The 26,405-nt window shown below is 48.6% G+C and overlaps 1 protein-coding gene and 1 long non-coding RNA gene across 2 annotated transcripts; one reads left to right on the top strand and one right to left on the bottom strand.

Annotated features, from left to right (window-relative positions):
• Positions 1–542: 542 nt before the first annotated feature.
• On the top strand, positions 543–13,547 carry LOC110317701. Its single transcript, XR_002380344.1, has 5 exons — positions 543–862; positions 9,363–9,620; positions 11,088–11,292; positions 12,323–12,488; positions 13,246–13,547. It is a non-coding gene; the product is annotated as an uncharacterized LOC110317701 (long non-coding RNA).
• Positions 7,251–11,405, bottom strand: LOC110317700 (neuroendocrine secretory protein 55). The gene is made up of 3 exons (XM_029536986.1): positions 11,244–11,405; positions 10,285–11,149; positions 7,251–7,304 (listed from the first exon to the last, which is right to left on the bottom strand). Exon 2 carries the CDS (start codon positions 11,077–11,079, stop codon positions 10,327–10,329), a length of 753 nt encoding a protein of 250 aa, XP_029392846.1. The 5' UTR covers positions 11,080–11,149; positions 11,244–11,405; the 3' UTR covers positions 7,251–7,304; positions 10,285–10,326.
• Positions 13,548–26,405: the final 12,858 nt, after the last annotated feature.

Genomic DNA, 26,405 nt, shown 5'->3' with positions numbered 1-26,405 from the left:
AATTATGCACCATGCAGATGGGTATATTGCAAGATGCATGCTGTGCGCCGCGGCAGATTTAATTCTTTGAAGTCTAACATGTCTCTCTTGTCACTGCAGGCTCAGCACACTACAGCCCCTTGCCTACAGCGTCCACGTGGTCGCCCTGAGTAGAAGAAAGCAGACAAAATGAACCCCTAGAGAATGCCTGCGACCTGCCGAAGGCGTGTCACCTCAACTCTCCGGCTCAACACACGGCATGCCGGATACTTTGAACTTTGGTCCAAAGTTTGGCCAACTACCCCCCCACTCAAAATGGCGAAACGGTTTGAACATACACCGAATAGGCCAACTGGGTCTCAACCAATAGCCCACTCCCCTCCGACCCCAGCGACAGGTCAGCTATTGGGCTGGGGTCACGCCAATCAAGGATGCCTGGCGAATGAGCAGGGGGCTTCGGACCGGAAACCGGATATGGGTGGGAGGTCCAATAGGGGGCGCCGCGTTGGAACGCCCAAAGAGGTTGTGCTTGCTGGGTTGGTTGGAAGCGGTTGGCGGGCGGGCGTATGGCGGCCAGGCCTAGAAGGCCACGGTCGCCGTGCGTGCCTTGGGGGCCAAGCTTTTTGATGCCCTAAACCGCCAAGGCAAGGTGGGAAGGTCAGGGACCCCCATGGACCATCCCTTGGGCTCATGATGGCGGTAGGCTAACCCACTACACAGAGCGGGCTATCGCCGAGGCACCGCGGAGAGAGGCTTTTCCAGGGCCTGGAGGTGGTGGGCCAGGCCTATGGAGCAAGAGAGCTTACTGCTCCGATGCAGACGAGCAGTACAAGATGGACAGATTTCATTTCCCAGAGATGCTGAACCCTGCACAAGGTGAAAGGTCAGTAGACGCTGAGGTTGGAGACCCAAGGAGACCGCCACGCGGGTCTTGTGGGCTCTCCAGGCTTCTCACACCCATCCCTAAAGCACCATTCATCCAAAAGAAAAAAAATGGTTTCAGGTTCTCTTTGTTCAGACATTCTTATGATCTGTGAGAATCCTTTGTTCCACATTCTTTCTCCTATCGTGCTCCTCTGACAGGGAGAAACATCCAGAGCATGCCAGTCTCCTTGTGAAAGAGCAGAACGGCATGAAAATGGAAAGAGAAGGCCTCCAATAGGAGGGGTTGCAAAGACCAGATGGAGAAAATGGCGCCTGGAATGGGTCTCCATAGCAAGATGTCTTGACTGAATAGAAGGGGCGGGGCAGAGCGGGCACACCTTCACCTGTCTGGAACAAAGGGTCCAATGTAAGGAAGTGTGGGGTCTGCTTACATAAATGATCGGACACCTTTGCTCCTGGAGGAGCAGTGGAAAAGAAGGGAGAAAATGGATGTGCTTTCTGAGGCGTCCATGCAGCATCCGGGCTTCTTGGGCAGGAAGTGAAGAGGAGGAAATGGAGTAGATGGTGAAAGGTGTGTTTTTCTCCCTCCTTCGCAGATCAAGATTTGAATCAAGTTTTTAGAAAGGACAGAACCAACATGGAGGGTGGTTCCGATAAAGGGAACAAAGGAAGGGCTGTGCACAAAGAAGCTGCAGCAGCGGAAGCCCTGAGAGGAGAGAGACCCAGACACAATGAATAAGAGACTTAAGGGTTCCACAGGCTTCCTGGACGCTCTCGTAGGAGACAAGTCACAAAGGGCGGAGGAGTCCAAGACTACCACCTGGGTTTTGGACACTGGGAATTACAAAGGAGAGTCAGGGCGGGGCTGGCGCGGAGGTAGACGCTTTTTTTTTTTTTTTCAGACATGGCAGAATTGAAAGGAAGATGGACGATTTGATTTTATATATATATATATATATATATATATATATATATATATATATGTGTGTGTGTGTGTAAATATATATCAAATATATAAGTATGTGAATATATAAGTGTGTATATATAGTAAATATATACTGATTGTAAATATATATATGTATATATATATATATTTACAATCAGTTTGTAAATATATATATATATATATATACATATATATATATGTATTTACAATCAGTTCCTGGGAAGGAACGGTCTGAAGTTTAGGAGAAGGGTACAAGGCACAAATTCAAATTGTCCATCAGCCTTACTAAGGTTTGAGATAAACGAACTAGGTAAAATTTCTCCAGTGGAGGGATACAGCCAAGGAGAGGGCAGAAGGAGAGGGAGCAGGGCAGGCTCCAGAGGCTGAAGTGGGAGCAGCCCTTGTTGTGTGCATCGTGGCTTCTTAGCCTCACACTAGGGACCTGGGGCAGGTAATATTTTGTTATGGTGACTGTCCTTTGTGAGGCAGGATACTATATGGCTTCTCTAGTCTAGACCTACCAGGTGCCAGGAACATCCGCTTAGTATGAATAACATCAATGTCCTCAGAGTTTGTACAAATATCCTCTGATACAAAATTGCCCCTGGTTGGAAAAGCTGAGAAAGAGTCTTTACATTGACTTTAAAAATAAAATTTTTTTTTAAAAAAGGCACTTTAATTTAAAGGTAAATTCATACTGAGAAAAACAGAGCTCAGGATTTAATCCTGATTGTGCCCTGCCCTGTGCTCTCAATTTCCTATAGTGGCATAGACTTAAGTGCAGAGGCTCTGCTGTACACCAGCAGCAAGTTCAAGAGGGTCCTACGGAGGAGCAGAAGATAACTGGATGGCCTGGCCAAAGGACTTGGGGAGTCCAGAATGGTTAAGAGCTGGAGGTGATGAGTGACCAGGTTGGCTGGGAGTGAAACCTTACTGGGTTTCACTGTCTGGTGCCTGTTAGGTTGGTGACTTTGCTGGCTCAATACGTGTCTGACACAATTGGTGAGTGCCTGGGCTGGGGCCTTACCCGACTAGGACTGAGGTTTCTAATGGTCCCACATTATAACTCTACACTAGGAAATGATCTTTTCCCTCCCCTCTTAGTTGTGTGTGTATGCGCACACGCGTGCATTCACGCATAGGTCAGAAGAAAACGTGTTGGAGCTAATTCTGGTGTCATTGTGTGGGTTCCATGAATCAGGCACCTTTGTTGCCCATCTCACCCGCTCCCTGGCAAAGGATATGTCATTCTTAGTCCGGCTGACTCTGTAGTGGTTGTGGTGTGTGTGTGTGGGGGGGGGTAAATGCTGAGAGGTGTGAGTAAAACGAGGCCACCGGTGAGTCACAGAGCTGTGGGTGGGAAAGGAGTGGGTGCAGAGGAAGGCTTACTAGGTGGCAACGGCAGAAGCTAAGCTTGGGGGTCTCGACCATCCACACAGTAATATGCTAGAGTGACAAGCTATGAGAGAGATGGTGTATCAGTTGAAGAAGAGGATCTTTCCATATTAGAAAGGAGTGGTAAGGATTGCTCCTGCTTCATTGGGCTCTGCTTCTCTGAGGAAAGTCAGCTTGCTCAGTGCAGTTGGCCCAGATGCCCAAGTAAGAAATAAGCAGGTGACCTTTTGAAAGTCACACCAACCAGAAAGAAGCTGACCCTCCTTCAGCTTCCTTACCTAAAAAGGCGTGGTCCCACTTTCCTGTGGTACCCTGGGCTGGGTGCTTGTTTACAATCAACAGTTGTATTTATATTTACATTTTAGGGCTTTTTTAAAAATACAATTTCCCCCCCTTTGGGGTTTTTGTTTTCTGCCAAAAGCACAAGGCCCATCCAGATATCCCAAGTAACTGCTTCTTAACTTTTTTGATTTATCCCTGTAGCCACAAAAGAGAAAGCCAAGTAAGAAAGGTCCCTTGGGTAGAAGGAGTGAGCAAGATGGGGGGGGGGGGACGCAGAAGCCAGGGATAGCAAGACCATGGACAGTACGGTTCCTTTTGGTTTGTGGCTTTGGGGAAGGGGCAGCCTTATAAGGAGCCTTCTCTGCCCATAGTACATATGTGTGCCATTAATTTTCAGGCAAAGGAACCAGATGCAGAAAAAGAGAAGATAGAAAAAGAATTCAGACTAAGTTGCTCAGCCTCCCAGTGACAAAGGTTTTCTGAGTGTTTCCCTGAGTAGCAATAAGACTTTGAAGCTGTTCAATTAATTACTGTTCAATTAAGACTGCTGCAGCCCTCCCCCCACCTCCCCGCCGTCATCTCTGCAAGCCTTGGCCGGTGGAGGCAGCAGCAGCTTATTGCTGTCTGCAGAAGGGGCTGTATGGCTGGCCTGTTTGAGGCAAATGCTAATTAAAGGGAAGATGTCCCTAGCAGATAGGGCAAGATACTGGACTAGGGACTGATGTGGGGCTCATGTTAGGGGGATGAAATGATATTTATGAATACAGCTGGTCAACTCTGGATGAAAAGCCATTATACAAGGACAGGCCCCTCCCTCAGGCTTATTAGCAGTGACTTGATAGTAATGGGTTTCTTTGAGAAAGAGCCGCCAAATTGTGCCTTAGCTTGCCATGCTCTTGCCACCTGTGCCTGCACAAGGTGTCCCCATTTTGCTGGGGTTTCTTTGTGCAGAACAGCTGAGAATGCAGTTGAAGCCACTGAAGGAGAAGTGCCTGTTGCAGATGAGAGAAACAATCAGGGGAAGGTGTCTACCAGCAGCGGGGTGGGGATGGGGTGGGGTGGAAGGAGTGGGGGCTGGGATCCCAGAAGGCTGTTTGGTTTTAATAGAAAGGCTATGTAAGATTTCTGTAACTCATGGTGGGAATTGTAGGCACCAAGGGGCTTCTGGGCCTGAGTGCTATTTGAATTTGAGGGGGATTGTGTTGTTCACCTTTTCACACAACCTCAGTCATCCAGAGCAAACTTTCCTAATGAAGTCTAATTGAAACAGACACATAAGCCTGGAGAAACAGACAGGTCTTGCCTGGGGGAGGGAGAAGCCTGTGGACATTAGGCCTGCATTCCTGTGCTGCTCCAGTATGAATGGGAGCCTCAGCGCCTGGTCTTCTTGAGTCAAACCCAATGCTTTAAAAACCATTAAGTGAGGTTAGTAGCTCTTAAGGCTTTTTGGTTAATGAATTTGAGGTATCCTTACGAGATCCATTCTGTAGAGCTGAAGTTGAAATTCCCTGGCTAGGTCTGTAAGACCGGGATGGTGACCTCAAGGGTGACTGATCTGAAATCCTCGGTTAGTGTCCATCTTTGGCTATTAAAAACACCCTTCCTCACCCTGAGGTGACGATGCTCCTTGCTGCACCTGGTCTCACCCTCCCTCTTCAGCCTTCCATAGTTGGTGTGTCCTCAACGGTTTGATTCCCTATGTCTTCAAAGTGCTTTTGTGTACCCATGAAATGAGTTGGCTGTGTGCTCCTTCCCCGGGCTTCACAGCATGTCCTTTACTCTCTGTGACCCCATAATCCTTTTTGCTTCCCTCACCTTGGGGTAGTCACATCCCCTTGCTAATGTGTAACATGTTCACCCTAAAATAAGCTCATAGGAAAAAACATAGGAGTGTGCCACATTTGAGCTCCCCTGGGGCATCCTGCCTCTGTGGCTGAGCACTATCAATGAGTGATGTTGCTCTGCACTTAGGGGATCCAAGTCACTAGGCTATGTATGTACTCTGGTCGCCTTACCAACTCTCCTGCTTCATGGCTGGGCATGGGGCTCCCTATCTAGGAGACTTTGAGAAAACAAACACTAGTAAAATTAGAGCAAATTTTTAAATGCCCAAAAGTGGTTAAAACATGAAATAAATAAATGGTCAATAAAAAGTCACTTAATTTGCAGAACCAATTATCGGGAGATGCGTTCACTTTGTTTGCCTCAGGCAGTGGAGCCGAATTTGGCATGTGTATTTGTGTCTGGGGTGAGTGTGTGGTGTATGTCTGCTGTGCATGAGTGTGGGTGTGTATGAGTGTGGTGTGCTTGTTTGTGTATGTTTGTGTGATATATATATGAGTGTGGGTGTGTTTGCGTGTGTCTATGTATATGAGTGTGGGTGTGTTTATGCGTGTATGAATGTGAGTGTGTATGTGTATGAGTGGGTAAGTTTGTATATGAGTGTCTGTGTGTATAAGTGTGGGTGTGCTTGTGTGTGTATGAGTGTGGGTGTCTGGTGTGTGTATGAGTATGTCTGGTGTGCTTGTGTATGACTGATGTTTGTGTGGGGATGAGTGTGTGCATGTGTGTGAGCATGAGTTTCTGGTGTGTTTGTGTTTGAGTAGGTGCATGTGTCTGGTATGTGTGTGGATGAGTGTGGTATTTGTGTGTGTGTGAGGTATGTGGGGTTGAATATTGAGTGTCTGGTGTGTATGAGTATGTGCATGTGCTTGATACATGTGTGCATGTTTGTGGTGCGAGAGTGAACTTAGCTATTACCAGGCCTTGCAGCATATAAAAAGATGTGAGTACTAAAACTGGAGACAGGAATCACTGGCTGGGAAAAAAAAAGCCCCTGGGAGGGAATGATATGGACAGGAGGTGAAACACCTCCGTACATCCCAACTATCTAGAGCCTCTAAGCCATTACTTAACCTGTACTGTCAGCGGGCTGTCTCCCATATTTCGTAGCTAGCATTCCTAATGGGCTTGTACCAAACTGGGTTCTGGAAGGTTGATTCTAGACACTAACTACAGGGGGAGAATTCAGGAACAGCACAACACAGCATTGATAGGTGCTCTTAGGAGTGCTCACTCACGCTCCCCAACCCCCGCCCCCAGGACGGAACGAAATGAGTCTGACAACACAAACACACTTCTTCACAGTTGGTGCTTTTTATTTAGTCAAATGTTTGAGATTTGGAACGGAACGTTGCTAGAGCTAGAGGTGCAGCTCTGCCCTTCTGACACCAGAGAGAACCATTTTGTTCTGCTAGCACATTTTAAGAAGAAACTGAGGCAGAGGGGTGTGAGGGAAGACCGGAGGCAGTCAGCAGGGTGGGAAGGAGGCACCCTGGGCTCCCCCAGGATCTTATGCCTTTTGTCTCAGTCTGCTGCTGGTTTCTCATTCTGTCTGGGTTTGGGAGTTGGGTTAATTAGTGGCCAAATCCCACAATAGGACCTTCCACCAGTCCTGTGGAGCAGGGGATCAAAGGTATGGCTTGAGTTTCTCATCTTGTCACTAAGTGGGACTTGAGAGGAAGCAGTATTTGAGCTAACACGGTGACATCACTGGTCTCTGGCCCTGAACAATTGATTATCATGACTTTTGTGATGGGCTGCTGTCCTGCTTGCCCCCACTCCATGGTCTCTGCTCAGTTTCCTCATCCTTTCTTTTAGAGCATGACAAAAGGAGAAATTAAGTAAATCCATTAAAAAAAAAAAAAAACTTTATTCTTACCAGTTCTGATGTTTCAAATTTCTCGTTAAGGGAACACAGCTGCTAAAATGTAGGCTAAAGAGTCAAAGGTTGTAAGCAATCCCAGAGGATAAAAGGCTTCAGGCACATAAAAAAAGCAAACAAAAAACACACTTACAAAGCAGTCCTAGAGTTTACACCTCCCATCTCATTCTCCAAGTCTCACAAATATAGTTAAAAGTTTTATTGATAAACTAAAAAGTACTTATATCTGGCTCTTGCCACCACGCAGTATTTGAACATTGCCACATAATTTTTTTTTTAAAAAAAGATCACTTAAAAGAAATTCAATAATTGCACCCTTCCACCACAGAAGGAAGTTTTCCCATTAAGCAAACGATTAATGCAGCAAAAGATCCTAAAGATTGTGGACCGTTTAACTAGCTTTGTCAACAACCCCCACTTGTCCCATGGTGCATCTCCCTCAGCCTGTCTACCTACAGAGGGAAAGGGGTTGCCAGTCCATTCAAATGCTAACCCCGCTTTAACAGGGTGAGACAAAGGGCCAGTTAGGGAGGTTTGAGGACCTGCTAGAAAAGCCCTGGAAAAGTAGTCTTGAGCCTAAGTGAGCTATTTCACAGAAGATGGGCTTGGGATGGGTGTTTTACCAAAACCTCTTGTGTGGGTGGTGGGGCTCTGCCAAGGGTGGTATGCTCCTATATAGTCCGCCGAGGGTTTTTCACCTGGAGTCAGGATGGCGCTGGGGAGGGGGAGGTGCTGAGAGGGAGGGTTCTGCGGGGGGCGGGGGGGTAGCAGGCTGGACTAAAGCGGCTGCGGTGACTCAGGTTGACAGTGGAAGGTTACAGTAGACAGCAAAATGCGCGTGTCAGTTTGACTACCCCGGGTATGAACCTCTCTTACCCTGCTCGCTTAGGCTTCTTTTGTAGTTACTGTTGTGTTGTTTGTTAATTTGGTTTGTTGCGGGGGTTGTTTGTTTTTGTTTTTCCCCGGAAATGGGTTTCTCTGTGCAGCCCTGGCAGTTCAGGAACTTGCTCTATAGAGCAGGCTGGCCTAGAACTCACAGAGAGCCACCTTCCTCCCCACCCCCACCGACCCCTGCTGAGATGAGAGGTTTGCGCCACCTTGCCTGGCTCTGTAAGAGCACCGTGAAGTGGGGGTCATAGAAACTGGAGACACTTTAAAATTTTTATTTATCCCAGCAACAAGGCAGCATCCTAATTTAGCTAATGGAAAAAAAAAATCTTAACTGCTGAAAAGTGCGGCTTCTCCACCTGTTAACTAGAAACCTGTTGCTTGGTAAACTCAGGCTACATCACAAGACAAAAAGGTACCTAACCTCAAGAAAACGTCACCGTCATCATTTATGTTGCCGAGCATTTTAACTTAGGAAAAATAATGTCTCACTTAGGCAATTTCACGCTTTCAACCCACAAGCCCCCGCCCCCTTTCCGCAAGCTACGGGCTCATTCTCTACCCACTGCGAACAAACTGCTTCCCGCTGTTGACCAAAGACGCAATTAGCCGCAGTGCGCACAGCCCACCCTCACTTAAGTTCTGGGGGCTGCAACGCCATCCCAGGAAAGAGGGGTAGGTCCTGGAAGGAGACTACGTAATGTGTTCCTTCTAGCACCATTCTCCTCGTAGGAGCTCAGGAGCCCAGCCGGCTTTGATTTCAAGCTTTGAAACTGCTTTTCTTAACCAGATTTCCCAAATCATCCCATCAAAATATCGCAAGCCGCCGCAAGACCAGCCGCGCACACTTAAAGAAAAGTTTCTAAATGGGTGAGATACAGTAGGTGCGTTTTACTTAAGATCAGCCTTTCCGCCCAAGGCTGGAGGGGAAAGCATTCTAAGGTGTGTTACATGCTTGGTGCTGGGGCAGATTACCGGCGATGTCCCCTCCCCCACAGGTTACAGATTCCAAAAACAGCCCCACCCGAGCTGAAGATGGCCAAAATGGCTGTAGCACATCCTCCCTGCAACCTCTCAGTCCTAAGCGCAGAATCCGACATCTTCCCAGCTTTGGAAGTGCCACGATCTTTGGGTACACCTTTGAAGGTGTCAGAGTGATAGCCACGACCCCCTTACTCAGCCTGTGCCTTGTTCCGCTTTACCTTTCCTCCCAAGACCACTTGGTACTGCTCTCATTCCTTCTCTCCTGCCTCTAGGGCCTAGGCGCACAGTCCCGGACCTCTCCGGACAAGTCGGATCCGCCTAACCAGCTGCACGATACCCCGATGTGATCCTAGCCGTCTGCCAACCCAGGTAGCCCAGAAGGGCACCTGTAAAGACCCCTGTACCTCTATTGAGTGTCCTCCAAGCACTATCCATTATCAAGAAACTCCTTTCTGCGCGGGAAGGTTGGCTTTAGGACGCACGGGAGAGGTGCGCGCGCCCCTTTTCACGATCTCAGGCCTCCTCGAACTACCAGAGGTGAGCGGTGTTAGCCAAGACTACTTGCACGGCGTGGGGGGGCACTGGCTCCAGGGTCCCGCGGCCCCAAATTGGCCATGCTGGTACCCGATTTCCAGGCTCCGCGCCGGCTGAATGCCACGTGCGACTTAGGCTCCAGAGTTGTCATCCAATCTCAAACGCAGTTACTTTCTGCGCATTGCAATAGTGTAGCTATGGCGCAGCAGTCTCAGATCGCCAAAGTTGGTGCGTGCACCTCCAAACCAAGCCCAGTGGGCTCTACCTAAAGCCAACTCCGTTGCTGGAGACTAACTAACCTCTGTAGGAGGGGAGAGAACGTAGAAAACAAGTGACTTACCTTTGCCGTCTCTGTGTGTGACTCCAAACCTGGGGCGCGCTGGGAATTCAGTGTGGCACACCGAATTCAATGTTGCGCACCAGGTGCCAGCTCGGGGACCTCAGGTTGTCTCCAGCGAGGCGCCAGAAATGCCTCGCCGTCTAACAAACCTTTGGCCTCCCAAGCGCCCCTGGGTGCCCTGGAAAGACTTGAAGAGCCCTCTCTCCTTTTCAGGGGTGCATTTTGGGCTGACTAATGGGCACCGCTCCCTTCCCACCTTGCCTCCCATCTGTCTCTTCCCTCCCACCCTACTGTCTCAGGGACCCCAGTTTGGTCAGGGCAACTAACCTTTATCCATGAAAACAAGGAGAATCTGGACGGAGTCACCCATTAGTGACGCCGGATGGGGATGGGCCCCTTTCTGGGAGGGGACTCCGGGGACTGGTCGCGACGGCGGGCTGGCCTCTTGGTCTTGCAGCGGCGGGGCTGCCTGTTCTCCTCCTTGCGCTCCTCTGACTCCTCGGGGTCCCGAGGATCCTGATCTAAGGGCCCTCTCTGGAGCTCCTCCCCCTCGCTTGCGCTCTCAGGCTCCTGAGTGGTGGGCTGCGCACGTCTCGGGGAGGCGTCGGCGCTCTGCAACTTCAGAGCGTGCAGACGCTGAGTGAGTGACTGGTTGAAGGTGGCGCCCCGGGGGCCGCGCTCGTCCTCTGGCTCGGTCTCTGGCTCGGTCTCTGGCTCCGTCTCGATTTCAGTCTCGGATTCGATATCGGACTCAGGCTCGGTCTCAGAATCGGTCTCGGTCTCGTAGTCGTCCTGATCGTACTCTAGGCACTCGGGGCGGGCCAGCTCAGGCTCAACCTCCTCGTGCTCGTGATCAGACTCGGATTCAGAGGACTCGGGGAGTACCTGTGCGGCAGCTGCAGCGGCAGCGGCAGCGGAGCGGTGGTGGGCGTTAAGGAAGCTCCGGCGCTGGGCGGCACGCTGCTGGGCGCGGGCGTTGGAAGAGGCTAGGGCTCGGAGGAGAGCAATGGAGCAGGAGAGCCAGAGGAGAGCGGTGGCAGCCCGGCGGCCTATGGGCGGGCACAGGTCGTTGTAATTATGGCGAGCTCGGCGCCACTGCTGAGCCCGGGACCTGCGATCCATTCTCTTAGATGCTCACCGAGAAGCCGACTCACCCTCTGGCTCTGCAGAGAGTGGCCCCACTGCGCAAGGACTGTTGGAGCCGAAAAGATTAACCTTATGAGGAGAGAATCTGGGGTCCGGAGACCCCAGTCTCACCTCGGGGAAAAAAGAAGGGATGTACCTACCTTCAAACCACTGCGAACTTTCTGAAGCTCCGCGCCTCAGCTTGTGGCTGTAAGTAAAAGAAAGGGATGGGTAAAGAAGAGAGGAGGAGTCTCCTCGAGGCTCCTCTCGCTAAGTCTCAGACTCTGCAGTCTAAGACTCCGAGAGGTGCCTCCACTGATCCTCTCATCAGGGAGAGGATTGAGGAGACTGAGGAGAGATGGGGCAATGGGGCCCTATAAAGTTGCGCGGACTTCTGCCGGGCATGTGCAGTAGGGAGGTGTTTGGGGGCGGGAGTGCCTCCCCGCGAGCTGTGCGGTGGCGCATAGCTCATGGCGCAGACCCTGGTGGGCCGGCAGGTGGCAGGCGGGAACCTTGTTTGAGTAGATTTGGCCAAAGCATAGAGGTTGGGGGGGGCCGGATATCGAGGTCTAGCGAGCAAAGGGAGTAAGATAGCTACAGGTTAGCGGATTTTAGAAGCCAAGTGTAGATTCCCACGGGGGTTTGTCCCCACTCCTCAACTTTTTCTCCATGAGCATAGCCACCAAACGACTGAAAACCAGAACGCAAAATTGTAAATATTCAGGGGAATGAGGGTCGGTACGTGAGTGAGTGTTAGTGACCGAAGAGCTTGAATGCTTGAGGATCAGAGCCTCAAGTAAGCACTAATCTTATCGAAGGTGGTTACTTTTGTCAGGGCTGTTAAAGTAACTAATTAATTAGAGCAGCCTCCATGAAGGCATGAACCCCACTGGCACACAACCCCGCCCCCCCGCGGCTGTAGGGGTAGGGATTTGCAAGCCGACAGTCAGCACATGGAGAACACTGTTCCACTGAGGTGTGCTGGAAGACCATAGGAAGCTGAGAGTATCCAAGAGAATGCCCTTCAACGGCTGCTCTCCTTGTGGGTTTTTAGGGTAGTCACTGAGCACGGACTCATACGTTTCAGCTGAGGGTTCAACCAACACACTTGAGTTCCCGGTACTCGCGGAGCTCTGTTCTAGGTGCTGAAGATAGCGAGGAGCACAAGCAGGTCTTGGATTAGAGAAAGGGGTCTTGAGGGGTTAATATATCTTAACCAGAGCATCAGCTCACTCTCCAGCATCATTACTTCATCTAGCTCACGCTACATGAGAAAAACAGGTACGTCAGCGAGAGCATCATGGCTAGGGGGCGGCCAGAGACCACTGGATCTCGCTGTCGGACTCGGAAGACCAAGGTAAAAAGACCTGCTTGTTCCTGAGCGCTGGAAGAGCCCACGGACTCAGGTAGGTCCAGGGCGGGATAGAACCCTGTGGGAAGTGGGTGTGGGGCTTGTTTATCTTGCCTTTTGCCTTGTTAAATATAGAGTGCCTTTAAAAAAAAAAAAAAAAAACACAACACTAGCAGAGTTGTGTTCTGGGGATCCGTGAAGTCTTGGCAGGGTGTTTTGTTGTTGGTTTTTGGGGTTTGTTTTGTTTTACATGGAACATATGTCACACGGTGGGCTGTTTTTTTGTTTTTTGTTTTCCGTGAGTCCATGTGAAGAGTCATACGAAGAGGTGCTGCTGCCCCCGAAGCTGCTCCCCCAGGGCTCCTTTCTGGAGGTGGAATTGTGAGTCATGTCTAGAAGCAGGTGCGGGTCCTAGGTCACTCACTTACCCTCACACACTTGAACCTCAGCGCGAGGCTCCCAGGTGCAGTGTTACAGACTCAGGTCCTAGGCGCTCTGCGTGGTTGAAGATTATAGCATCTCTGTGTCTTGACTGTTGGTGCCGCATCTTGTGGTCTAGGAGTTCATGTATAGCCTTAGATGCTGTTGTGATAGAGTGCAATGGGGTTAGCAGATCTCATGAACAAGTATGTGGCTGTAATCTAGATGTGCTCTGCTGACTCTTAGTGCATTGCTGTGACTCTCGAGCCCCTGCTCGGGGTTGTTTGGTGTTGAGATCTCAGACCCGTATCTCTGCCTTTCCACCTGATGAATGGAGGTATCTGAGGGGTCCGACCACTTCCATACACTTATCTTAATTTTTTTTTTTTCAGTTAAAACAGTTCTGCCGACATCATGTGGAGCACAAAGACATTGGTCTAGCCAATTTTAGGGCACACAGAGAGGAAAACAGGACTGTGGGTGCTGGTAAATGCCTGTTTGATGGAAACTGATGCCAGCTGTCAGCAGTGAGGTGGATGATGGTTTTTAGTGTGTGGGGAAAGTGCTTCATTTTTCAGGGGAAAGCTTTATGCCTGTGATAGAAATGGCAGCCCAGAGCCTGTGCACTAATACAGAAACACCAGGACTGCCCACATTATTAAAAAATATGCATTACATAATATTTTGGACTAGGATTCTGCATTAGCAGTGCTCTTTCTTGCAAGATGCATTTTCATCAGCCTACGGACATTTAACAAAGCATGCATTTCCAAGCCCTGGTCATCTGCACGGTTACAAATTCATTTCGGCACATGTTCAGCATGGACTCCAGGAGGAGCAGAGAGAGCTGTACCACAAGCAGCTCCATCTTGTACTTAGTGCCGAGGTTGAGCAAACGGGTCTGCACAGAAAAAGCTCTGTAAAATGCATATGTGCATGACTTTAAAAGTGCTTGCTGCAGAGTGAATTTCAAAAGGGACCAAGTGGGTGATGAACGACCTCGGTTGTGCAGGTAAATAAAGTGTGGTAGGTAATATATCACCTTCAGACTTTGAAGAAGGAGGCTCCTAGACCAGTTGGGCAGGAAAGCAGTTTCCAGTTGATGACAGTATCATATAGAAGGGCTCTTATTTGGATGTATTGTGAAGAAGATTCTTTTGTGCTTAAAGGATTGTCCGGTGGAAAAGGCTTTACTAGTTACTTGACATAGCTCCAGGGGCCAAAATGAGGACCTATATGGGTGCTATTTTCAGGTAGGCTTCAGCCCAAGGAGGAATATTTAGCAAGTAGGACTCTGAAGTAGAATGGCCTTGTCGTTGTCAGAAGCTGTGCCTAGGTCAAAGGACAGATGACTACACGTTAGATAGAGGTCTCCATGGTGCTGATGAAACTGCTAGAGCTAAGACAAGGTTTGACGATGGCCCTCTGTAGTTGTTCCCCCAGGGCTGTAGGAGAGGGCTTGGGGGACGGGGTTCAAGCCTCCCACTCTGCCTCAGTTTCCTTCAAAAGACTATGACAGGGGGGAGTCTCACTCCTGGAGCCAAGGTGTCAGTCAGGGTCATCTATTCATCACATTGGCCTCTGGGCCTCCCCTCCTGGAGCTGTCTCGGAAATTACAAAATAAAATTGGCTATTTAGTTACCATGAATTGAATCACTTTTACGACCTAGACGCTGTTCCTAGCATTGTGGAGAGATCGAAGTCAATGAGGATGAACAGCAACTGCCAGCCAGCAACACGGATCCATGTCAGACCACAGGTAAAGTTCTTCTAGTTCGTCTGTTTTGCTTTTATTTTTCAAACTGAGAGGATTACCCTTATTCTACCTGTTCGATGTGCAGAGCAACGTACAGGGAACCCATGAGTCACATGAGTCTAGGGGCTTGCAGGCTATCATCACAGAGCTGCAGGTACCAGACCTACACTAGAGACTGGGCTCTGCTCTGCCTGGCCAGCAGGCACAAGCTCTCGAACGTGGCTTTTAGACAGTCACTGGAAGGAAATGGAGAGCTTTCTAAACTTTCCTTTGGAGAGAAATGAATTGAGGGACTTTGAAGTATTCCCCACCCCTCCCTGTGGCATCTATAGGATGTGTCTGGATTCTATCCTGACCATGGGGTGGGGGGGGTGGGGCATCTATAGGATGTGTCTGGGTTCTATCCTGACCATCATTGGGTTTATCTGTGTTGTTCCTGTTGAGAGTAAGATGGAGTCAGAGCTGAATCCATAGACCCACCTTTTCTTGCCCTCCACTGTATGCAGATCAACACATAACAGAATTCATTCTGTCTTTCCCTCTTTGTGGAATGAGCAATATCTACACTTGGGAGCTAGAGAAGTACCCAGTAGGTCCTTCCCTCACAGAGCTTGCTGCACAGGCCCTCTGAAAAGTGTGTGTGTGTCCTTGTTTGGTTTTGTTTGGCCCTAGAGCTTGGTCCTTCTGGACTCTGATCATTGTTTTATACTATAGCGGTCAGAAGTGGGCTCTGCCCACTTCCCAGCCAAGATACCATTATGTAAAACAGGTCCAGAAGCTTCTGATCTTGGATGTCTTCTGCCTCAGCTTCTACCTGGAATGGCGTCTTGGGGCAGAAGGACTGCTGGCTGCTCTGGACCTGCTGCCCAGAAGGCCTTACTCCTAGCTAGGCTTCTGTTGAACTTTTCTGAACACCTCACTCCCCCTCCAGCCAGCATGGACAAAGAGCCTCCTTTGCCTGAGGTTCTGAGTCACCCTTCCGACCTGGGGGAGGGAGCCAGGGAGTGGGCGAGCCTCGAGCCAGAGGAAAGAAGCCCTCAGTGGTGTCGTGGTTCAGGCTCGGCTCATAGAATCCTTTCAGCTTGAGCTCTTCAAACGATGATTAGACCAATTTTACATGTCTAGTCACTGAGGCCGCAGTAGATTGGGACTCTTTCTATATGTGCAAAGTGAAGTGGAGAATTGAGGCAATTATCTTCAGGCAAACGAGTCTGGGCTCTGTAATCAGCCTGTCCTGATAACTGGGCAAAATCGGCCTCATGCACAGAGCTTTGCTTTGAGATAAAGAGGATTCTGAGGTATTTGTTTATTTCTCACTTGGCTTTGTTTTCAAAGGCAGTCTGCTGGACCTCCCAGCCCATCCCACCATATGCAGTAGTTGGGCTGAGCCCCACCCGCACCCCTGTGGGCTCAGTGTACTACCTGGAAGCCGCTCAGCTCAGGTGTACATATGGCTGTGTGAGCTATCCCAGGCTCCCTTTAACCAGCCTCTGTCCATGTTGTGTTTACCTTTCTCTGGGTACCACCCTGAGATCCTGAGCCAGTTTACTGACATTCAGTGTTAGAATGACATGATTCCTAATGGAACTCATGACGGTTTTGCATGGTACACAATGAAGCTTATGACTGGAGTGTCATCTTAGGTCCAGAAATGAAGGCAAGGGTCCCAGTCCTCCCTGTTGTGATTAAACCCTTCGTTAATTGTGAGCTTTTTCTCATAGTGGCAATGGCTTCCCTCCTGACCCATCCACCATCTGTGATGGAAGAACCCTTGAATGGACGAGAAGTTAAAAGTCATGTAATCTCCTGTGGGTTCTCTGGGAGGCCCTGTGGTAGTTTGGTTGCCCACCGAAGGTGTGACAGAGCAGGCAGAATATGTGTGGGCACAGCAGCCCTCCCTCACACACAGCACAAGTAGAGAACACTGCATTTTAACCTGCTGCTGCCCTGGCGTGCCGTTGACTGTAAGTGCTTTAGGGATGGAGGACTTGAAATGGACTTGGGAAAGGTGAATACGAAAGGCTGCTTTCCCTTCAGGGTCAGAAAATAGCCATCTTGTCCCCTTGACATTTTCTGATGTCTCTCTTATGAAAAAGAAAGCGGGGGGGGGGGCATGAATCTTGCATCTATCCTAGGCTAAGTGGGTTTTGAAGGAGGTTTTTGCCTCTAAGGGTTGACTCATCCTGTGGGCTGCACTTTCTTACTGTGATCTTGTCAATTCCCGGTGAGTTCGTTAGATTGTACTGTCTTCCTGATGTGGCCCTCAGTTGCTTTACAGCCTGGCCTTCGTTGTTTTAAGACCTGCTGGACAGAGCCTGTGGGTTCCTCCTGCACACTGCGTCCTCGCTCTCTGAGAGTTTTGCCCATTTATTTTCCTATACAAATTTAAAAACCATTTTTATCAAGTTCTGTAATGGCCTTGGTGATACTTTGCCTGGAACTGCATTCAGTCTATAAATTAAATGAGGAAGCGCCGTGATCTCTTTTGCATTTAGTCTTAAGCCTGAAGTCTAGTCTCTTTATTTATTCAAGTCTTTCCTACATTAAGACTTTGTATTTTCTTTATACAATTTGAATATAAAATGTGGCGTTTGATGCTTAAAGAGATGGAATACATGGGTCTCTCAGGCATTTGATACTTGTGTTGCTTTGTGAATGGGTGTCTGTTTTTCATTGGGTTTTTAGGCTGTTTATAATGTGTTTATGGGATGATGATGATTTTTGTACACTTCCCTCATATTCTGCTACATCTAGAATTGTCTGGTGGATGAGCCCCCCAGTATCTAGCTCTCCAGTGCATGCTCCGCTGTCTCCTGGAGGGAGTGGGGAGGGCTCAGCTCCTCCACCACTGAATGCCCAGCACTGCTGTGTAGGAAGAGAGAAGCATACACAGGGCTTTGAGTTTTCATGCGGAGACGAATTTAGGGAGGGACTAATCTTTACTGAGGATACCTAAGCCTCTTTCCTACCTTTTAGGGTTTGTTTTTTTTTTTTTTTCTTATTTTGTTTTTTAGAAGGACAGAAGATGATTATTAGAAGTTTTATGTGGTAAGTTTTTAGATATTTTAAAATTAAGTAAGAAATTTTGTTTTTAATCTGAATTCTACCACTCCTCAAATAATTTAAAATAGAGCTGATATTAAAACATAAGGCAAGCCTTAACAAATATAGGAAAAGTAAAGAATTTCTTGTGATAGACAGGTGAGTGAGGGGCAAAAGAGGAAATCAAGAAACCCTGAGAAGCAAGCCGAAATAAATACAACAAACGTAGTCACTGGCTCATAGTGAAGTGGTTTTCAGAGCGTTTATAGCTCTGAGTGCTTCCTTAAGGAAAAGGTCGGCAGGCATCAGTCTAATGCAGTTTCCAGGACCCATGTGGTCAGAACTGAGTGACCTTCCCCAAGCTGTCCTGATTTCCATCGGTAGGTGTGTATGTGTGTGTACAGACACACAAAATGTTTTTTAAAGCCCCACAAAATTCTAAACAAACAGCTCACTGAAGATGAACAGTTGAGCCAAGCTGAGTAACCTGCAGACAGGTGCCTCAGGGCAGAAGCCAGCAACGTGGGCATTTTGGGGGGGAAAAAACAAACAAAGAATCAATGGGAGAAAGAGCTGATGAGTAAGATTGGCAGGCTTTTAACCAAACTAACCCAAAGAAAAGGATGAAGAGCCGGCTAATAATTAGCCAGGAAGGTTGCATTACACATCTAATTGTATGCATCCCGTTACAGCAGAAGTGAGAAAGGCAGCAAACACATAATGCCTTAAGCACATATAGAACACTAAATTAGAAAATACAAAGAAAATGGTTTGAAAGTTTCTTTTTGAATACAAAGTTTTGAATTTGTATTGCATTTGACTGGCCAACTTCAAACCCAGATGAGGTAAATAATTTAAACAAATCTATAGCAAGTGGTGATGTTGGTGCAGTAATAACAATCTCCTGACTCAAAAACAGTTAGGCTCCGATAGACCCACTGGTGAGTGTTACCAGACCTTAACACAAGAACCAGGAACTAGTACTTCTCAAATCCCTCCATGAAACAGGGTAGGCAGGAATATTACCAAACTCCTTTTTAAGAAACCAGTATTCTTTAGATATCAAGTTGGACACAGGAACACACACAAATTATAGACCAATTTTACACAGATAGAAAAATGCCTAACAAAATACTCAGAGGGGCCAGTGATATGGCTCGGTGGATAAGCCTGCTGCCACTCCTGAAGACTAACCCACCCACCCGTATATATTGGAAAGGAAGAACTGAATCCTACAACGTGTTCTGTGATCCTTTCCTCCATCAGCCATGGCACAGGCACACCCCACACATAACACACAAATGTATTTTTCAAACTTTAAAAACACATTAAAAAGAAAAGATATCACAATTACACAGACTTCACATCCATCAGGGAAGTAGGGGTAGTTGAAGACATGCACAGATTTTTTTTTTAAGTGTGTAACATCACATAAATGAACTCACAAGGCCATTTCATAAACTCTCAACATCCCTTTGTAATAAACACCTTGAAACAACCAGAAGGAGCTGTGTTTAGTGTAACAAAGGCCATAGATGACAGGTCTACAGCCAACATTCTACTAAGTGGGGACAAGTCCAGAGTCTCTATTAAGGTCTAGGCCAAGAGCAAGGAGAGCAGAGAAGCAAGGGAAGCACGGCTCGTGGGGAGGAGGAAGTGGAAGCATTCTCAGCAGATGATGTGGTTCTACACAGAAGACCTTAGCCCAGGGGAGACCCTGAGAACACCAACACTGTCAGCACACAACAGGACAGTCACAAAACTGAAACATCACGTGCTCCAGCAACAGACCAGAGGAGGAAACCAGAGAAGTAGTCTCTTCAAATGGCTTCCAAAACAAATCAGCCCTTGCAATAGGCTTGTTTTGTTTTGTTTTTTGGTTTTTTGAGACAGGGTTTCTCTGTGTAGCCCTGTCTGTCCTGGAACTCACTCTGTAGACCAGGCTGACCTTGAACTAGAAATCTGCCTGCCTCTGCCTCCTGAGCGCTAGGATTAAAGGCGTGCGCCACCGCGCCCAGCTTTCCTTTTTTTTTTTTTTTTTTTTTTTAAAGGTAATTTTTGTTTTGCTTAGCACCACAGATTTCTTTTGAAATTTTATCATCATAAAATCCCAGGTAGGATCTCTCAGCTAAGTGTTCTCTTGGGTCCATGCCTTTGGTAGACCTGAGCTGCTTTTACTCTAAAATTATTTTCATGTTATTCTTCTGGTTTGTTCTCATCCAGCAGTTGGTTGTCAACTTGTGGATTGTATGTGATCCTGTTAGGGCCAAAGGGCCCTTTCACTAGGCTCACACAAGACCATCGGAAGAAATGTGGATTATTTACATTATGATTCATAACACAAGAGTGATGGTTATAAAGTAGTAATGAAAATAATTTTATGGTTTGGATCAGCACAGCATGAGGAACTGTGTAAAAGGGTTGCAAAGTTAAGGTTGAGAGTGGCTGCTCTAGTCAGTCGGATACCATCTAGTCAGGCTTCTGGTTTTATTCTGGGTTTTTCCTAATTACTTCACCCTTAATCTATGACTCACTGTGTTTTCTGAAATTACACAGGCAAGGTGCAGCCTTGTCTGACTTGTTTTTTAAAGAGCTTTTTCTCTCCAGTCATTGCTTTCTGCATGTTAGGGGCCTGGTGTTAGCATTGATGCTGGGAACGGGGGTGGTAATGCTTGTAAAGGTGGTAAGCTCATGGCCAAAGGAGGTGGTGGGGAGAGAGAGAGAGAGAGAGAGAGAGAGAGAGAGAGAGAGAGAGAGAGAGAGAGCCCAGCAGTCAGACCCAGCCAAGCTGCACTGTGTCTGCATGAAATCCAACTCTAACTTCCTTTCAGTGGGTTTGCTTGTTTTTGAGACAAGATAGGCCATGGAATACAGAAAACCCAGAATGAGGTTGGATGGTGGTAATCTATTGCAGAACCTGCCTCCCTCCTCTTGTCAGGGCATCATGTTGCAGAGTGGCTTATGGCAAGGTGCTGCAGAGCCCCCAAAGGAGCCATGGTTTATTTCTAGGGCTCCCCACACAGGGAGCTAGCCTATACTTGGATAACCAGGAGATGCCTGCCTGAGAGTGTGTCCTGTGGTGGCAGGGGTGGTACAGGCAGTCAGCAGGATTGTAGGACAGCAGGATGAGTCTGGGAGTGGTGTTCAGTGGGAGGGAGCCCTTACCCTGGGACCAGGAGGTGCCTAATCAAGTTTGTTTCAAAGCTCTTATCTGGTACCAGGCTTAGGAGGTAAATGGGAAAACCAGAGTTGGTGGTGGCTACAGAAATATATGAGATGGGAGGTGGTAAGAGAGCATTCAGTGACTAATGAAGAGGCCAGCCACGAAGCTTGGGGACAACATGGGTGTGCCAGGGGGGGTGGATATGTGTATCCTTCATTGAGCAAGAGAAATAGGGAACACAGCTGGTTGTGTGATAGCAGGGTACTCCAAGTTCCCACATGCTAAGCATCCTTCTGCGACGTCTCAATCTGGCCCTTGATGGAGAGACACCGATGGAAGTAGGAGAAAGCCAGTGCCGAGGAACCCACCTTCGAGGTATTCCACATTACTTCTGAATTGTTGGACTTGCACACAAATTCTAGAACTAGAAGAGATCAGAGAGACCCAGCCTTAGCCACCCTCAGTTTACAAGTAAGGACACAGGCTAGGAAAGGGAGGGGAGGGTCTTAACATCTAGGAAAGCCAGCTTGTGAGCTCAGTTCGCATAGTCTGAACTCTCTCAAATTTTAATGCACCAAAGGAAGACTCGCCTGGGCTCAGATGCCAGCCCTCTTGATATCAGATCTATTTCTGTCTACAACCGAATGGACAGTTGACAGTCCCACATTCTTTTCTTGATCACTTCAGTGCTGACATTCCGCTGGCTCCTTTTTGAAAAGGCAGGAACTTAGAAGTGCCTTGGAGGCTAGAAATAGAACTATAGCATGCCCCCGTAGTCAAGCCTGGCCCAGGCTACACAAGGCCGGAAGGACTTGGCCAAGGCAAAGGCTGCTGTGGTCTGGTGGTGTACTTTTTCTGCTGGTTATTCAAACGTCTGTCCGCCTCCTAAAGCTCCCATGATTACTTAAACCTTGCACCAGACAGTGGAGGTGCGGGAAAGGCGAGCCTGCTGTGTCTCGAGATGTCTGCTCCGTGAACCCATGGCAGACTAGAAGCTCCACTGGGTGTATGTGGTTGTCTAAATGATGTGTACTATCTAATAACTTCCCAACACCACTTAGAGCTAAGTCACTTGGTGCTGAGTCTCTGCGTGGGAGAGGGCTGGGGTTGTCTCCCTTGCCTGAGGGCTAGGGTGTGACCTTGGCTTAATCACTCTTTTGCCCATCAGAGAGTAAACTAAAGTCAGCAACCAGCATTTCTGAGCTTTGCTGTGAATGGAAAGGAAGGAAGGACTTGGAGGAGTGGGTAGTGATGTGGTCTAGGGAAGGAATGGGGAGCTCTAGGTTATGGGTTCATTTTCTTTAGTCTGGGGGCCGTTTGCCAACCTTGGGGGTGACTCCTAAAGAGCTCGTGATCTCACTTGGATCGCAGGCACTCACCACTCCTTTACTAGGACCAAAGCCCAAAAGAGACCCCCTCTTCTAATCCTGCATCTAGACCGATGAAGCTAGGAATGGCCACAATTTAAAGAATGTGCTCAAGTTTAGAAGTCAAGGTCCTTGTCCCCAGCCCCACCTGCTGCCTCTCCCCTGGCATTGTTGAGTTAGTCACAGTATAAGTAGAGTATCTGGTAGTCATTACAGACTACTGTTATCTTATTACTCTTAATGCATTTAACAGAGTAACTTACCTCTTCCATAACTCCTTTGCTTTCCCCCAGAGAGGGTTTCACTCTGTAGCCCTGGCTATCATATACTCACTTTGTAGACCAAGCTGGCCTTGAACTCAGAGATCTGCCCTCCTCTACCTCCCCAGTGCTGAATTAAAGATTTATGCCACCAAACCCAGACTGATTTTTTTTTTTAATTGATTTATGTGTGGTGGTAGAGTGTGTGTGTTTTTGGGGGGGGTGGGGGGTGCACACATGTACAGAGGTCACAGGACAGTTGTGGGTTCTGGAAATGGAGCTCAAGTTCTTAACAGCAATACTGACCCACCACCAGCCTCCTCCCAACTTCCAGAGGGGGTGTCAGGCTCTGGGGAAGAGGAGGAGGGTTCTAGTTCTAATAAGCTGAACTGCAGCCGGGGTAGATGGTTTGGGCCTATTTTCTTTCCTTGACATTTGCCTCCTAATAATACATGGACAGAAGACATTGTCTTGAGGGACTTGGCTGTGACATTTACCATCATTGGACATGTTTACGTTGCAGAGGAAGCAGCCTTTATCATAAAATGCTTGGCCTGTGGCCTTTGGCTTCAGGCAGCAGCTTCCTAGATTCCTTGGGCCAGGAAAGGCCCTGCTTCCAGCCAGAACCTTTACATGAATCTTTCAGAATATTTCCAGAATCCTATTTTCATGTACACATTCTTAAGCCTGTTAAGGAAGTTTTTAAGTATACCCAAGTATAGGTGAGGCCAGCAAGCCCAGACAATGGCTGTAATGGCTGTGCATCTCCCTTGGAGCCCTTCAAGGTGTAGAAAGCATGAAGCTCCCTTGGTAGTCTGGGACAACAGTGACTTTCCTTATCCTCCATTTATGGTCTTTTTGGTTCTTCGGATAAGTTGAAGCCACCTTCTCTGTCCCATAGAGAGAAAGTAGGAAGCATTTAAGCAACCACCCCATGTTTCTTGTGAGGTGCCATTCTACCAGGATGGGCTCTGCCTTGGGCCTCAAGTGCAGATAAAAGCCCCAAGAGCTCCCTGTAGCTACCCCTGGGACGGCCTCCAGATTGGTCTTTGGCAATCTCTGTTTTCTTCCAAGACCAAGTCAACATATCTTCAGTAGCAGGCACCCAGGCACATTCAGCTGAGTCCTTTTAGGAAGAATGCATGGTGGAGACATTTGGAGTCCACCTAATGACAGTTGTCACCGTCTATGTGGAAGGATTTTGTCCTAGCCAGTTGCTAGGCCTCTTTGTATTATATTAATAGCAGGGCCATGGGGTCTACTGGGGTTGGAAGCCAAGGAGATGAGGACAGCTGTGGTGGACATCACACCATGCTCTAGGCATGTGCTCCCATATCACAGGCACACAGATGGCCTACACCTTGTCCTGCCGCTCAAAACGCCCCCAGTCCCCTGCCTGGCTTCTCCTTATAGGGGCAGGAATGGGCTTGTGTGGGCCATCCATGAGATGAAGGAGCCAAATTAAGAAAGCCTGACTGGAAAGGGGTTTGACTGGCCTGAGCTGTCAGTCAACAAGCAAGTGTTCTGGGGGCCAGGCATGTGGAGCCAAGGGAGGCGGCAGCAGCCCAACAGCTGCGAGCATTGGGTCCTGTGAGGTTTTAAATGTCACAGGCCAAATGGTTGCTCAGTTGGCAGCAGGGTGCAGGGAGGGGGCTTGGAGGACGCATTTGCTATGATTAGATATGGTCAGGACTAGGGACTGAACAATGCCCAGGCTGAGAAGAGGAACCATGAGAACAATGAATAAGCCGGAGACGGGCAGATGAGGAGTAGGAGCCGTGGCTGGAGCCAAGTACAGGCAGAGCTGAGGAAGCTAAAAGGATAGTCTAGAGCAGGAAGACCCAGGTAAACCACCTCTCACAGGAACTGGATAGGGAGGAAGCCTATGGGCCAGGCCCTATTCTGGTGTCAAAGAGAAATGAGTGTCAAGGTGTTCCTAGGGCTTCTGCAGTTTCCCTTGGGGCTCTAGACAAGAAGCTGAATAGGTCAAAAGTAACACAGACCAAGACCTGGGCATCAGAGAGAATGAGCAAATTTGAACACCCGCCATTGTAAGATCCGAGCTAGAGAACAACCTCTGGTCCTAGTTCTGTCTGATAAATGATATTTTAGCCACATATTTCCCCCATTCTTTCTGTCTGAATAATGATAATAGTTTATTCATTGGTGTTTAGATATTCGATTTTACTAAAATAATCAGATACTTAATCTATAAAATCAAGGAACCTCTGGTCCTCTGAATCTGCCATCCACGTGTCCACAGATGACCGTGGGCAAGGGGCGGCCGCCCCCTGTTGTTCAGCTTTGGTGCCTGCTACCAGCCAACCTTGTCACTCATCTGAAGAGGGGGCTGGCTTTTGTAGGCATTTGCCCTTTGCCTTTTCTGAAGTAGTGCAGCTGTTCTGGTCCCAGGAACACAGGGCCTTCAAAGCTGAGTTGTTGGGCATGTGGTCTTTGACTTTGCTATGACTTTGGTCTAGGAAGCTGAGACTTGTTCGGGAAGATAAGCTGTGTCTGCAGAAGAGAAGACCAGGGGATAAACAGTGGGCCTCCACTGGGGCTTGGGGTAGGCTTGATAACCCAGCACAGTTGCCTAGCTCCCTCCCTGTAGCCCCTTAGTAACCTGTGGCTTCTACCACAGAGTTAGGCAATTGCCATGGCAACAAGACATCTAAGCTGTCTGTCCCTGGGCCTCCCTTCAGCCCAACTGGGTGGGGCCTAGCCTGACAGAGAGAGCATAGAAGTCACCAAGAAGGTCCTGGAATCTGCAGCTTGCCTCTCAGCATATGAGCAGATACAGGGAAGGTGGCCCCAGTGTTATTCTCTACCCTATACCTCCTGGGTTCCCTCCATTTCCTTCTCCCCGGCCCAGTCTTGCTTCTTGGAAAAAAATTATTTTTCTTGGAAACAGTGAGACTTGGCTAATTAATCCCTGTCACCTGAAGCCCAAGGCCTAAGTCAGGTGGCTTTGAGGGTGGCACTGAGTCACCGTGTGGGCTGCTTACTGCTCCAAGTTCAGCCTTGGTAATTCAGAAGCCCTCGTTCTTATTGACCTGTTTGTAGAGTCTGCAGTGCAGAGGCCCGGGCCTCGGGGGACTACGTGTTCATTTAATTCACTTCAGCTTCACGGCAACTAGAGAGAAGCCTGGCTGTAGCCGAGCTCCCAACTTGCCGAGGGCCACGTCACTGAGGAGTCAGGCCCAACTTCTGACAGAGAGTAGCTGGTGTCCAGAGCCTATTTTCCAGCCCTGGCGGGAACTGAAGGGCCTTTTGAAGGGGGTCCAAGATGATACTTAGGCTGAGGTGAGCTTAGGCCGTCAGAGACCGCGGTGCAGCAGAGCTGTGAGGGAAACAGCCGCTGGAGCTGAGGGCATAGGTTTGGGATGAGCTGGCTGGGAGCTTGAGGAAGGCACATGGAGGTCTACACACTTACAAGCACTGAGGTGTCTACTTGGAGGAGTGGCTCGTGACTCCTGGCTGCCCTTGGGGGCTATGATGCATGCAGGAGCCAAGTGGTGGTTATTCATGTGAGCAGAAGCCGAGGGGTGCCTTGGGGCTGATGGAGGTCTGAGCTACTCTCAACTGAGGATTTGGGGCAATGTTCACTGAAATGTCAAGTCAGAGAGGCTTTCTTTGGGGCCTCTGACAGTGTAAGCAAGAGGGACCCTCCCCGTACTTGTGGGATCTTCGGCCCTTTTGCAGCTCAGCTTGGAGCTAGGGATGGGTCTTTGTAGACTGCTGGACAGATAAGACAGACGTCTGCCCCAAGTGAAGGTCCAAAACATCCTCTTCCTTGCAGCTGAGAGCTGGACTGGGTGCTGCACACAGTTTTGAAGGGACAACCCTAGAGTGTCCTTGAGGATGATGGGGCCACTTGCGTAGCTTCCTCGCAGCACCTCTGAGGTCACCAGCTTACCTTGGTAGCCTGGAGAGCTGCGTGTACCTCGTGGCATTTCTTTGTTTT

Source organism: Mus pahari, chromosome 3 (genome assembly GCF_900095145.1).
Source record: "Mus pahari chromosome 3, PAHARI_EIJ_v1.1, whole genome shotgun sequence".
In the NCBI taxonomy this organism is placed as follows: Eukaryota; Metazoa; Chordata; class Mammalia; order Rodentia; family Muridae; genus Mus; species Mus pahari.
The sequence above is the reverse complement of the archived record's forward strand: the minus strand, read 5'-3'. Positions and strand labels throughout refer to the sequence as shown.

Coding starts and splice junctions, on each gene's coding strand:
- LOC110317700 (XM_029536986.1), bottom strand. CDS start 11,079: ATGGATCGCAGGTCCCGGGCTCAGCAGTGGCGCCGAGCTCGCCATAAT.